The following is a 10010-nucleotide window of genomic DNA, read 5'->3' on the forward strand; positions in this document are numbered from 1 at the left end:
TCTGCCGAAGTTGGCACCGGGTTGGTTTTATATAGCTGCTGCACTGCGTTTTTCCTATCTATTTATCCTGTCTTCTCAATGCAATTGTTCAGTGACATGCTCCAATTTCATGTGCTCTGGCAGTACTCAGTCTGCTTAGAGTTATGGTCCTTACAGTCCGTTTCAGGGCTGCATTCTTGACTGCTCTTGTCAGTCTTTTTTTCTGTGATTCTCAATACCCAGTTTCAGAGCGTCTCTAATATTTATGACCCAGACCCTATATGTGGCTCAATCCACTTCTCTGGATCCTTTGCCTAGTTTCTCTCATATACTTAATTCCTATGGTTGGCACCAAAAGTAATTAAATGATGCATGAATTGTGCTCCAAAACCAATTATGGACATTTTACCATACAAAACTAACATAACAGACATCTGCTCAATGTATGTCCATCTGTTCAATTCTCTATAGTCTCAGTGATGAGTCCAAGGCAGTTCCTCATTCGGTGGTCTAGTCATTTGCCTTGGTGCTGACAGGGTCATTTTCACAGCGTTGCAGGTGGATCTGCATCTGTAGTTTTCTGTGGTTCTGACCCACTTCTTGCCAGCTTGCCTGTGTGTTCAAAGAGGTGAGATAGAGGTCTGTGACTTTCTCCGCCTTGGTTCAGTCCGGCTCCTCATCAGAGGCAGACCGCAGCTCTATGTCACTGGCCTCATCCTCAGAATTATCTTGACGGGTCGCAGTGTGGAAAAGGCACATAAGCTCCCGGAACCGTAGAGAGACCTGGAGAGCAGCACAGAGAAGAGCAGGTCAGTACACCTGACGTAAGAAATGTTCAGTCTGCATCTATGATGCCATGTCTCATTCACATTGTCATTGTTACATGGTTCAAGCCCTTTTGTCTGGACTCTGTTACAGGGATTCTGTATTTACTGTTATTGGACTTTAGAGATAAAATGACAATGGCATTCAGCTATGGAAGATTATTTAAGATATTACTTTCACAGGTGTAAAGGAAAATGACAGGTTGTCTTTGGCTTACAGCCATGCTTCTTGTGTAGTACGCTCTATTAATGATAAAAAAGAACATTTAATATCTTTAACCTCATTGGCTGTTTTGTTGCCAAGCTGGGCGGAGACAGTTTGGAAAGTGCTCTGACTGGCTCCCTGCAGCTTGCAAGCGGTTAGGATTGCACGATCTGCTTCCCTGCCATCCAGAAAAAAAAATAAATATGAATTTGACAAAGGAAAATTCATCCATATACTTTCAACTGATGCTGACAAAATGAATTTATTAATACCGTATATCTCACCACAATGCTGAAATTTACAGATTCAAAGTTAGTAGAGAAATGATTCAGAATACTAGTTTGGACTTCCTGCATTTGTAAATCCAGAAATTCTTCATTCCCTGACCTTGTCCAGAGGACGACTCTCTCTCCAGTGGGTGTGAGGGAGGTGTTTTTGGCACAGAAAGGGTGGTCGGATCTCACAGTGGGATGAGTAAGGAGGGAGGGTGATGTCTCCTCACACAGTCCCTCTCCTCCACCCATCCTGCCTTCTTGCTCCTGCTCTGTCCCTTCCTCTTCCCCTTTGTCCTCCTCCTCTCTTTCTTCAGAGTGGAGCAGAGCACCCCCTTCAGGACCCGCCTTCAGATGCACCCTTGATTTCCCTGAGAAGAGTGAGAGGAATGGTTCATCTGCTGCTGTCATGGATTCAGCACAGCACATTCCATTTCATATTTGCTGTTGTATATTTAGGGCACCTCTGTTAAAAACTGACAGCTTTGCATAAACATTTATGATTAATTCCATAAGTTAAAAAAGTGTTCCATTCCATTTGTACATGATGGCCTTACAGCCTGCTATAATTTACACCTTAGTCCTTATTCCTTAGTGTTCCTACCAGGATGTGGACTGTTTGCCTTGCTGTTTTCCTCTTCCCTCTTTCCTTCCGTTTCCTCCGGCCTCCTTCCTCGGTGGACTGCTGGTGGAAGGGTGCTGGATTTGGGTAATGAGACACTGCGATTCTTCCTTCCGTTGGATTCAGAACTCTGAGAGGGGAGAGGGATTTTTGCCGTTGTGATTTATGATGGAAACATTACCCGTCTGCTTTGTGCTTTTCAGACGTTACACCTAGGCAGCAGGGTGGTGTGTGCGGTGTTAGGGGTTGACTTGTAACATGAACTCTGCTGGTTCAGGTTGCTGATGGGGTAGTGCCATTGTACATATGTAGCTGTATAGACACATAGTACTGCAGTAACTTGGAAATAAGGACACAGAAAATACAAAATAATTATGCTAATTATTGTATACTAAATGCTAGTCACAAATACAATAAGCACTGTCAAAAAAGGCAAATGCTTGACATTACTGCACATAAATTTATCATAAGCCACATGACCTCTGACCTCATATGTGCTACAGGAAGTTGACTTTTTCCTTGCAAGTCTCCTCGGCCTGGCTTCACGGATCATGCCACGGGAGGGGCGGACCTTCCCAACCGAATTGCATTCCTGCAGGTGAAAACCCAAGCGATTAGCGTTTGCAACGGTTAACAATGATGATCTTTTGGTTGGAACATTTTCAACCCAATAAATAGAAGGGAAACAACCCACTAACTAAAACCAGTTCTGTCAAAGAACAGTCAGCTCCCCTATACCATTAATTCTAACCTTGTTGTTGTTGTTGAGTATGCCAAAGTCTCTTTTCCTTCTGCTCCGTACTTTCATGGGTCTAGTCTTGCAGGATTTCTCCTCTTCCTCCTCACCAGGGAGTCTGACCTTTCTGAATCTTCCCTTGGCCCCTCTGCTTGGATCTTTGCCTTCAGTTGCGTCCTCTCCAGCCCCTGGGTGAGTGTTCTCCTCAGACTGAATCGGCCCTGAGGAGGGTCGCTGTAGCTCATCGAGAAACACCCACATTTCGCCCTGCAGGTGGGTGTGGCCTTTGAGGAGGGAGGCCATCTGAGCTTTCATCTAGGGAAAAAGAAACAAGGGAGACCATGACTCTTTCCTCATCTGCAGATATAGAATTTTACCATAATAACCCACACACCAGATACTTTGTAAGTTGTAAATTCTGTTATCAGCAGACATGCGAACGCAGTTCTCCCGGGTGTACCTTATTCATGCCTGCGGGGCCGACGCCAAGCCCCTCCTGCAGGGCCTGCACGATCTTGTTGTAGTGGGAGGGGTTCTCCCCAAAACTGACCTCCAGCTGCCGCAGGAAACGCCGACTGCGCTCAAATGCCTGCTGCTCCGCGAGCTGGAGTAAGGGAGAGAGTCAGAGAGAGTGGCCTGAATAACCTCAAAAATGCATTTCCTTCATGCAATATTTATCAATACAACATAGAGCATCAACCCTCAAGCTCCTGCTTGATGTGTGTTAATACTATATTACTTTACATAATTGGCATTTAGCGGCAGCGGCATTTAGTGGCAATTTTGGGTTTAGTACCTTGCTCAAGGGTACAAAAGCAGTGCCCTAGCAGGGAATTGAACCAGCAACCTTTCAGTTATGAGTCCTGCTCCTTACCATTATGCTACACTACTGTGGCTGTTGAAAGCAAGAGAGTGTAGAGTAGAGTGTGGAATAGAGTAGTGTACACAGTACCAGTCCACACTCCAGGGCCTGCTCAGGCTGAAGGAAGGCAGCGAAGTCCCGCAGCAGATCAGGCCAGTCCCTCAGCACCGCCCTCAGCTGGGAGAACAGCTCCACCGAGCTCCGCCCCTCGCCCCCTCGCTCAAACTCGTACAGGACCCCCAGGAACTCTTCCACCTTCCCTGGGACGTCCTGCACTGCCACACACACCTGAGGAAAAGGCGGGGAAGATGCTGAGTGACAAACTGCTTGCACTGAGAATACATGACTGATGATCTGTAGGTATGTGCATATGTTGTACCATCAGTGTAGTTGTATGCATCAGTAACAACCAACATAAGTAATATACATAACTGACCACTGTCTGGAGTTTTAAGAGTAGAGGCCCTGCTTTTGTGTATTTTGAGCAGATGGATATACAGTACAGACAAAAGATTGTAGCATTTACTGTACCATTACCCAGGCAGGTTTACAGTAGTGTATTTATTCCTCCCTAGACTGAAATGTGTGTGAATAAGAGCCCATTAGTTGAAGGGCGCCCTCACTGTGGCTCACAAGGGTAAAATTTGGCCCTTGGGACCCCTTAGTTTGGCCCTGTAAGGACAAGCAGCCTTGGGACATTTCACATTTATGACAGTGTTGATTGCTTGTTCTGTCCATTTTCAGCCATGACACTGCTGTTAAATTTTTCCTCATCGTTTTTCATATTTACAAATATTAGGTTATATGATTGCCCCTCTATTGTCAATATTGTCAAAGTGTGAGGGAGATGCTTTTGACCCCATCATCCCCTGTTCTGTCCTGAAATTGGCCCCTTGAGCTCACAGCTTGGGCACCCTGAGTTCGCTCCAGCAGTAGATGGATGATAAGCTGCTGACCCTGCTGAGGTAGGCCTGGGCAAAGGCGGCGTCTTTGCTCTCCCTCAGGGGGTCGTTGTCCAGGACGTGGTCATTGTACAGTGGTGACAGCTTGGCCGCGTCCCTGCTTTCCTGTTCCTGATGATCATTACACCTCAAACTCGGAGGGGACTGGCAGCCAGGGCCTGGGGGAAAATCCAGAGAGGAGGGATGCCGGGAGACTGAGTGGCCAATGGCAATGCAGGAGAGGACTCCCGGGCTGTCAGAGCAGGCAGAGCAATGGACTTGCACATACACATCAAATGTTTGATTGCGTGAACCTGCAGAATCTACTGGATCACATTAAAGGCTACCCACAACTGCTCTCAAAATTTCAATTAGTCACCATACAATTACCATAACCGGTACCTGGAATTAATTTCAAGTTTTCTGAAAAATGCCATTAATTACAGGAGACCTTTAAAACAAACTTACAATTCAAGGTTTTGAGTTTTGGAATCAGGGAGAAAAGTGAGTATTTCTTCACGTACATGCCTTTCACAGCTCTAAAACCAAAATGCTGAGGGTCTCCTGTATTTGAAAATGAACCGCAGGGAATGTGAAATGTAACAGGCACCAAGCAGCCAATTAGATCTCTCCCTGCAGGACAGATGTATGAATGCTTGGGCACCAGGTGGCCCTCAGCATAAGAAACTGTGTTTGTGCGGGACTGCTTAAAGGAGCATATTTATACACCAGCAGGTTCAGCGGTGTGATCCAAAACCAAAGTTAGGATTCCAACCAACAGTAACAGGGATGAATCGCAAGCTGCATAAGATTAAGTCACCAATCTTTGACACCTTGACCCCACACTGACCTCTGTCCTCCTCCTCCTCTCCCTGGGAATTCTGGGAAGCTGGGGAGGTGGGTGAGGTAGATGAGGCAGGGGAGCTGGAAGAACAAGCGCCCATTTCCTCTTCTCCACACTCCCTCCCCTCTGATGCCAGCCTGCTCAGCTTCTCCATGGTCTCCTACAGTGTGGGCAGTGCAGTGGGCACAGGAATAAGACACTCTGTTTATACAACACAGATGCAAAACAATACCGTACAGCCTCTGTAGGCTCTTATTTTTATACAGTACATTACTATGCTTGGGGCGAGGAGATGTACAAGACAAAGTACAGAAATTCTGGTAGGCTATTTAGACAAGGTATCAAGACAGCATGTCACCAGAATGTCCTCTGAATTAATGTTACAATGTTATGATATATGACAAATATATATTTGGTGGGATCACTAATTCATAGCAATTTACAAAGTTCATATTATAACAACTACAAGGTTGTGAACAAATCTGTACTTCCTCAAAACCCACACAAACTATCAGTAAAGTATTACTCATAACTACTTTGCACATTTAAATAAGCAGCTTTTAACATTATGTCCACAAAACAGGCCTTACATGGGTTTCTCACAAAGTACTGTACTATTAAGCCTTAAGGGATTTCCCAATATAACACAACAGAGACAAACCTGCAGCTCCGGCACAGACAGCACAGACTCCTCAGACGCAGGTGACATCACTTCCTCTTCATCCGGCCCCTCCCACTCTCCGCCTCCCTGCCTGGCTCCATCTCGTCCCCTCTCTCTTCCTCCCCCTCCCTCCCCCTGTGGCTCTGCCCTAGCCTGCGGGCTGTGCCTGGGTGTGGATGCCAGCAGCCCGCTCCACCCCTCCTCCCCGCCCTCCTCCTCCTCTTCCTGTGCATCCGCCACGCTCTCCGGCGTGTCGGCACGGCTGTCTGGCCCAGAGGCGGGGCCTCCGGAGGACTCTGACAGCGCCAGGGCGGGACCTCCGAAATTTCCAACCTCCTCGTCTTCATCGGCACCACGCTGCTGCTTCTGTTGTTCCTCCCCCTGCCCTCCTTCCACCCCCTTCATGGAGCTGTCCCGCTCTGTACCAGCTGGACTCTCCGTGGCTCTCTGGCCTGCTTCCTTAGTCTGTGACAAACCTTCAGGCTCCGTGATCCTAGGACTGCTCGTGTCAGTTTCAGCAGACATGGGCGGTGCCCTTGCCAGTGTCAAAGCAGAGCATTGGTCGGCTGCTCCTGAATGATTCACAGGGAGGTGTCGGGTTTCTGCTGCAGTGACGCTTGACGGTGCCCCATTCGCAATCAGGCAGTTTTGGGGTACAATAAGAAACTGGGGCGTGCCGTCCGAGGTGGTGTTCACTGGTAAAGTGGGGTTACTCTGAGGAGGGTCCCGTCTAGGGGGGGCGGGTAACAGCGGCCTGCCGAGCTTGCGGAGATGGGCCAGGGTGGGGTAGGGGTGAGTTGCAGAACCTGGCAGTGGAGGGACAGTCTGTAAAGGGGATGCGGCCAATCTATCGCCAGCGGGGGCGGGGCAGATCACAGTGGCGGCCAATGGCGCCGTCATGTTGATGATGACAGCAGGAGGGACACGTTGACTGACCCCACCGGCAAATGTCCCCAATTTATCCCCTCCACTTGCGGATGACAATGCTGTGGCCACCTCGGCCCCTCCCTCTAAATTCAACACATTCACACCTCCCCCTGCTGAAATGGTGAGGAGCTGGAGGGGTGGGGCGGGAGGTTTGGGGGGTGCAGGTTGGATGGGGAGCAGTTTACGAGACGATACCCACTGGTTACACTTCTCTGTGCAACCCTGTGTTGGCTGTCTTGCGCATGCAGTTCCACCTCCCTGACCACAGAGGGTGCTCTTGGCAGTAGAAGACAGGTCTGATACCTGCCCTGAATACAGAGATGGGTTTATCGAAAGTGCAGTGCCAGAGTCTCTAGAGACGGGGGGAGGGCGAAGCCGCCTGAAGCCGGAGGGTTGCAGGGTGAGGGTTCCTGGGAGTTTCGGTGGGTAGCGTGTCCCAGGGGGAAAGATGTAGGGGGGTGTGGTGGTGGCTGTTTGAGGTGAAGCCTCCTCTGGTGAGCGGTTGTACTCCAGCACTGCTTCATGGATGTAAGGCACACTCTTCTGCAGAGAGAGAAAAAAGGAACATACTGTATTCATCATCTATTTTCCTTATATAAGCAGTTGCTTTATTTCCCATTCATACCACATCTGGTCAAATTCCATTCATCCCCATATTAGCTGCAGCCATTTTCCTACCCGCAACCACAGGGGCAGGACTGTCTTCTCTCTCTCCACTGGAGGGCGCTGTTCACCAGGCATCACTTTCCCGCACGCCAACGGCATGGGGGGAACCATTTTTTGCCGAACGTAAGACTAGGAGCCAAACAAATAGGAGGGGTTTAAAGCGTGACACCAGGCTGTGGTATCAGCACAGATGAACAACAGACAACAGCAATGAAACCGTACAGCTTAAACAGAACCGCCAAAACACAACCACTACAGAAAAATGGAACCTGGAGGGGACAGTTAACACCAGGACACATTTCCTGGGGCAGCAGGAAGCTGAGGGACGGGGCGCACCTTGATGACGTTGTCAGGCGCGCGGCGGTGGCACATGTCATGGACGTGCCTGCGGAGCTGTTTGTGTCCTTTGGCTCGGATCAGGTACTGACACACCAGCTGGTAAGGGCACTCGGTCTCACTGAAGTTCCTAAGGCCCAGCACTACCAGACTGGAAGGTGAGACAAGAACACACCACTTACAACCATTCAGGGAATTTCTATGCGTCACTGTGTGCCCCATGCATTCCAGGTGGAATTAACCACGGGACAACTGCATTTCAAGCTATTGGTATCTGCGAGGGGATGCCAACAGTGTGCAATTAATCAATATGATAGATTTCAGACATGCAAGCGTTGATGATGACACATTTTTAATCAGTTTCAATATGTCTCCAAAATCCTTTCAATGCAACATGGGTATTTTCTGTGTTCGATGTTCTGTTTTCTGTGTCTTTTGTTTTTGTTTTGAAGCATCCTTTATAGCCTTTTCATAAAGGAGTGAGTATGTGTATGCTTAACACAGAGGCAGATGCAGGTTAACAGGCGTGTGCAGCTGTGTGTGTGTGTGAGCGTGAAGGCAGATTAACAGATGAGGGCAGAAACGTAAGTGTGTAGCCGTACCAGTCCTCGCCCCGGGTGTAGACGGTGTTGGTGCGAGGGGGGTGAAGGGCGGGGTCCAGGCTGCAGTGGGGAAGCAGTTCGGGGTACATGAAGACGGGCCGGGTGGCCAGCAGCCAGGCCAGCTGTGGGGGCAGCAGGGGGAACGAGCGCACTGCGAAATACAATCAAAATAACACTCCAATCACTCGCTACACAGACTCAGGGCTGTTTACACACTGTTCATTACTGGGATAAAGACAGCTAACCTACACAAGATTTGAAATGTACATTTCACAGCATCACAGTTTACTGCACATGCATGTTAAGCTAGTGCACACACAGACAACACCCTCACACCTGACTCCACATGCTCACTTTCCTACATACACGCATTAACTCCTTACTACCCTCAGAGTATTCTTCGCATGTGCATCATAGGTTACACAGATTTAGGAAGATTCACATACTCTTCACAGAAACGGTCTCATATTACAATCGGTTACATGCACAAGTTGCATGTTACATGTACAAGCATCCAACACCCATCTCTCAAACACACACACACACACACACACACACACACACACACACACACACACACAGTCCTCACCACAGGCAGAGCGGGCTGGCTTGCTGGGGGCAGTGGCGTTGGGGGGTGGGGACAGCTTGAGCTCCTCTAGCAGAGACAGCGCCCCCTGCAGGTTACAGGCTCTGAAGATGCTGACGAAGCCCGGCTCCATGGCGCCCCGCGCCTGCTCCCCACGCTGGGCAAACGACTGCAGCTCTGACTGATGGAAGCAGGGGACAGACAGGGGGAGCAGCAGCAGGGAGAGGGAGAGGGGAGAAGAGAGAACGGGGGAGTGGTGTGAAAAGAGAAATCAGGGGGAGAGAAAGTAAAGACAGGACAGTGGAGGAAGGAGAGGCACAGTATTGGTGAGAACAAACTTGTGACCAGCTGATACGGTTACGGTTGATTGTGATTACGGTTGTCATCACAATCAACATTTTGACTGGGTTGGCTCATCTGGGTTCAGCTGCTGGGGGCAGAAAGCAGCGTAGTTACTCACCAGGAAGAGCTGTGTGGTGGCGGCCTCGCTCTGCAGGGCTTCCACTGGGCTGCTCAGCATGTGAACCTGAGTCAGGAGCTGGACATGCTGTGAGGAAAAACCACACCGTCCACTAAACCACCATGTTGCTAGTGAAATGTTAGCTTGTTCACAACAGCCCATGTAGTTGTTTGTAGAATGCTGAATCTGCCTGCATTCCCTCCGGCAGGCAGCAGAGGGCGGCGTACCTGCTGGATCTGCTGCTGCAGCTGCTGCCTCTGCAGGTGGGTGAGTATGAGGGTGCAGGGCTGGGGCATGAACAGCACCTGGGGGACGGAGGCGTTCTGGGGGCCGCCGCCCTGGCTCTCCAGCAGGGCCCGACGCCGGCGCAAGGCTGCCAGCTGCTCCTTCACGGTGCGGTGGCGCTCCGTCAGCATGTTGGCCAGCGGCTCCTCGAACCTGCAGCAGACAGCCGTCACACTGGGGTCATTTACACAGCTGGATATTT

At 49.5% G+C, this 10010-nt stretch overlaps 1 protein-coding gene across 1 annotated transcript in view; it reads right to left on the bottom strand.

Annotated features, from left to right (window-relative positions):
• Positions 1 to 9: 9 nt before the first annotated feature.
• The window catches only part of LOC118796476 (GON-4-like protein), a 19151-nt gene continuing 9150 nt past the window's right edge, over positions 10 to 10010 (bottom strand). The window contains exons 15-31 of the mRNA XM_036555363.1: positions 9751 to 9961; positions 9524 to 9610; positions 9067 to 9244; positions 8478 to 8628; positions 7876 to 8026; positions 7552 to 7668; positions 5947 to 7416; positions 5292 to 5445; positions 4457 to 4620; positions 3591 to 3788; positions 3099 to 3242; positions 2654 to 2953; positions 2390 to 2494; positions 1885 to 2032; positions 1396 to 1651; positions 1084 to 1186; positions 10 to 762 (exon numbers count right to left, since the gene is read on the bottom strand). Coding sequence (XP_036411256.1) covers positions 643 to 762; positions 1084 to 1186; positions 1396 to 1651; positions 1885 to 2032; positions 2390 to 2494; positions 2654 to 2953; positions 3099 to 3242; positions 3591 to 3788; positions 4457 to 4620; positions 5292 to 5445; positions 5947 to 7416; positions 7552 to 7668; positions 7876 to 8026; positions 8478 to 8628; positions 9067 to 9244; positions 9524 to 9610; positions 9751 to 9961 — 4057 coding nt within the window. The 3' untranslated portion in view covers positions 10 to 642. The remainder of the gene's footprint in view (positions 763 to 1083; positions 1187 to 1395; positions 1652 to 1884; positions 2033 to 2389; positions 2495 to 2653; positions 2954 to 3098; positions 3243 to 3590; positions 3789 to 4456; positions 4621 to 5291; positions 5446 to 5946; positions 7417 to 7551; positions 7669 to 7875; positions 8027 to 8477; positions 8629 to 9066; positions 9245 to 9523; positions 9611 to 9750; positions 9962 to 10010) is intronic.

Source organism: Megalops cyprinoides, chromosome 21 (assembly GCF_013368585.1).
Source record: "Megalops cyprinoides isolate fMegCyp1 chromosome 21, fMegCyp1.pri, whole genome shotgun sequence".
Lineage (NCBI taxonomy): Eukaryota > Metazoa > Chordata > Actinopteri > Elopiformes > Megalopidae > Megalops > Megalops cyprinoides.